General features: G+C 43.0%; 1 protein-coding gene across 2 annotated transcripts; it reads right to left on the reverse strand.

Annotated features, from left to right (window-relative positions):
• Nucleotides 1–757: 757 nt before the first annotated feature.
• LOC147904570 (uncharacterized) lies at nucleotides 758–2,440 on the reverse strand. 2 transcript variants are annotated; one of them, XM_087397609.1, is made up of 3 exons: nucleotides 2,323–2,440; nucleotides 1,569–2,057; nucleotides 758–1,422 (listed from the first exon to the last, which is right to left on the reverse strand). In XM_087397609.1, the coding sequence occupies exons 2-3, from the start codon at nucleotides 1,906–1,908 to the stop codon at nucleotides 887–889; spliced, it is 876 nt and encodes a 291-aa protein (XP_087253735.1). In that variant the 5' UTR covers nucleotides 1,909–2,057; nucleotides 2,323–2,440; the 3' UTR covers nucleotides 758–886. The 2 variants fall into 2 exon arrangements, with proteins under 2 accessions (XP_087253735.1, XP_087253743.1); XM_087397617.1 differs by lacking the exon at nucleotides 2,323–2,440 and having other exon boundaries at nucleotides 1,569–2,107.
• Nucleotides 2,441–2,707: the final 267 nt, after the last annotated feature.

A 2,707-nucleotide genomic window follows, 5' to 3' on the forward strand; every position in this document is an offset into this window, starting at 1 on the left:
AGTAGATTGAACCAAAATTTAATACTAATACAAAAACATTTCTCTTTTTCTCATATTCTCTCAATAGTACCAAATGGTGAATCTACTTAGACTGTTGTAATAATTTTTTTATAGTAGGCTAGGCCCAAGGTTGCCAAAATTTTGTTATATCTATTCATTTTGCAATAATATAAGCATGTATCATACCAACTGATGGACATCTCGACTGATGTAACGATGTCATATGTGTGTGTTGGAAAGCACCCAACTACTTGCCGTGAGTACAATGTAAAATAAAGAGGACCCCATAATAATAAAAGATGATAAACATTTGGAAGAAACTATAATGTGTTAGTTCAATGCAAGAGCGAAATATGACATGAACCAAAGAGAGGAAGGAGAGAACAATATGTCACATAAGCCATTCAAAGGAATCCCAAAAGAGAGGATTGTCATTTTGAGTATTGTGTGGCTGTGTCAATGATGAGAGGTACGTGACTTGGAGAGAGTAAGCTCATGAGAATGCCCACGTCTAAGATTGCTTAATGAGTAAGGACATGACAGAGGGGAGTTGGAAGGCCATTATTGAAACATAAATGTTAGGATGCACAATGACAAGAGTGCATGAGTAGGCGCTTCTAGATGTAAAGGAGAAAATAAATGAGTATTTTAGCACATTGGGTTATGAAAGTGAGGTTTTAGCTTGAAGGCTGAAGGGTGGTAGGATGATCTCCCCATAAAAGCCCAACTCAATTAACTTCAACCAATACTGCAACCACTTAGAAGTGGAAATCACTCAATTAACTTTTGCAACCAATTACAAGTGGAAATTCATAAAGGAGAATGATCACTTCCTCTTGTAGATATTGCCGACATAATTTGCCAAAACAAGCCAAATGAAATGGGGCTATATGGCTCGGAAGCGAACAGACTGGGAGACAAATTTGAGGAAGGCTAATTCATCCATGGAGTCCAAGCTTTTATCTTTGGAGTTGGAGTAGCAGCTCTTGTCTCTCATGGCCGATGAGCTGACCAAGAACAAATAACGAGCTTCTTGGGGCACCCCATGCCTCTCAGCTTCTTCGTTGAAGCTCGAATTCACTTGATGCCTCACAACCTTGCTGGCTTCCAGCATCGTCGTCTTCTTCTTGGGTCCCTTGGTTGCTATCGCTCGCACTCGTAAATCCGCTTTCGTGCTCACAAACGCGCATGCCCTCCCATAGCTTGCCGCTTCCCTCCCAACCTCCATTTCTTTGTCCCCGAATCCCTCAGCCGATAGCACCACTATGCAATCGAACGCGTACAACATTTGCTCCTGGAAATAAGACCCTCCTCCTCCCGCCTCTCCTGGTACATCCCACAGCACTACGTGCGGAAGAAACCGATGAATATACTTCTTGGCTTCCATCGCTGCTCCCTGCGTCTTCCCCACTGGTGCAGACCCTGCAACATGACTAGCGTTGCGACTTAGTAACACACGCATAACATTCACGACGACACCACACGCAAAATATCTATAATCCCCGCCTGCAACCGGCCACAACAAAAGGTTTATAATGCAACAGCCCATTATAATTATCAGTTTTTACCTGGGTCACCATCTTTCATCATCCTCACAGCGTTGATGAGACTCGATTTCCCTGATCCCTTTTGCCCCACGAACGCGAAGTTGTATTGCTTCACCACGTCTATGCCCAGTTTGCTCGCTGCCACTTTCACCAGGTACTCCTGCGTCGGCTTCGTTGGCTCCTTATCTGGCGCCGGTGATTTCCAACATTCTACCACAGAGCTCAGGTCCAGTGCTCTCTTAGGTGGTTCCTTCACAAGCAGCTCACGTACAGCAGCGATTGTAGTTGCGCCCCAACCAGCTCCGATAGCTGCCAATGCGAGGCTCCCCCAAGTAGTTCCACTGGAAAAATTAGCGCCCATGATGAGGCGAATTCGTTTTGCAAACAAAATGGGGCTGTGCGGTTCTCTAAGACCGTCCAGGTAGAATGGTCTGAATTACGTTCCACTTTGGGCTGCCCGATTGCTCAACTTCAGCATCCTCCAATTTATCATATCGGATTTCATCGTTCCTGAGAATCACGGTCGACTTCTTTATACGCATATCTGTACAAAGGTTTAGTACAATGTTTGTCTTTTTAATCCTACGTTCACATCAGCTCTATCAAAGTGAATCGACGAGATTATATCCTCAAATTAGTGAAAAAGATCAACTGCAAGCCAATCGGTCTAAAGCGGTGGCAATTATACGTCAATCACGAATTCCGGCCGTCTCTTTAAAAAGATAGATAACGTAATATTGAAAAGAAGCACTTTAATGGGGACCGATGGATCTACCTGATCGACCGGACTAACCGAGGAAGTTGGGAAGTTACTTGGAAGACTTATACGTCCGTGATTGTCCACGAGTTTTGCCAAGTCCTAACCTATGTAGGGGAATATAAAAAGTTTGACCGTTGTACAATCTAAAGTAACAGCAAAGAACGGGAAGAAAAAACAAGAACGCCTTGAAAACTCCTTCCCCTTTAAAGTCCATTTCAAGGGGTACTCTTTATTCTTTTCTTTGTGCAATTATGGAGACTTTCCATGCGCCATAGATGCCACTACCAAAATGGACCATCATCACTTTATATACTTTGTTCCTTTTCAACTTTAATTTCATTAGATCTCCTTAACAAGAAATAATCCAACTTTAAAACTCCAATGCTATTTTGTTAGAATG

Source organism: Dipteris shenzhenensis, chromosome 2 (assembly GCF_047967505.1).
Source record: "Dipteris shenzhenensis isolate YYH24624 ecotype China chromosome 2, Dip_SZ_1.0, whole genome shotgun sequence".
Lineage (NCBI taxonomy): Eukaryota > Viridiplantae > Streptophyta > Polypodiopsida > Gleicheniales > Dipteridaceae > Dipteris > Dipteris shenzhenensis.

What these genes read in the sequence shown, in the direction of transcription:
- LOC147904570 (XM_087397609.1), bottom strand. Translation starts at nt 1,908, where the DNA reads ATGGGCGCTAATTTTTCCAGTGGAACTACTTGGGGGAGCCTCGCATTG. An exon ending in GATGAAAGATGGTGACCCAG is followed by an intron (nt 1,423 to 1,568) that starts GTAAAAACTGAT and finishes GTCATGTTGCAG; the next exon opens with GGTCTGCACCAGTGGGGAAG.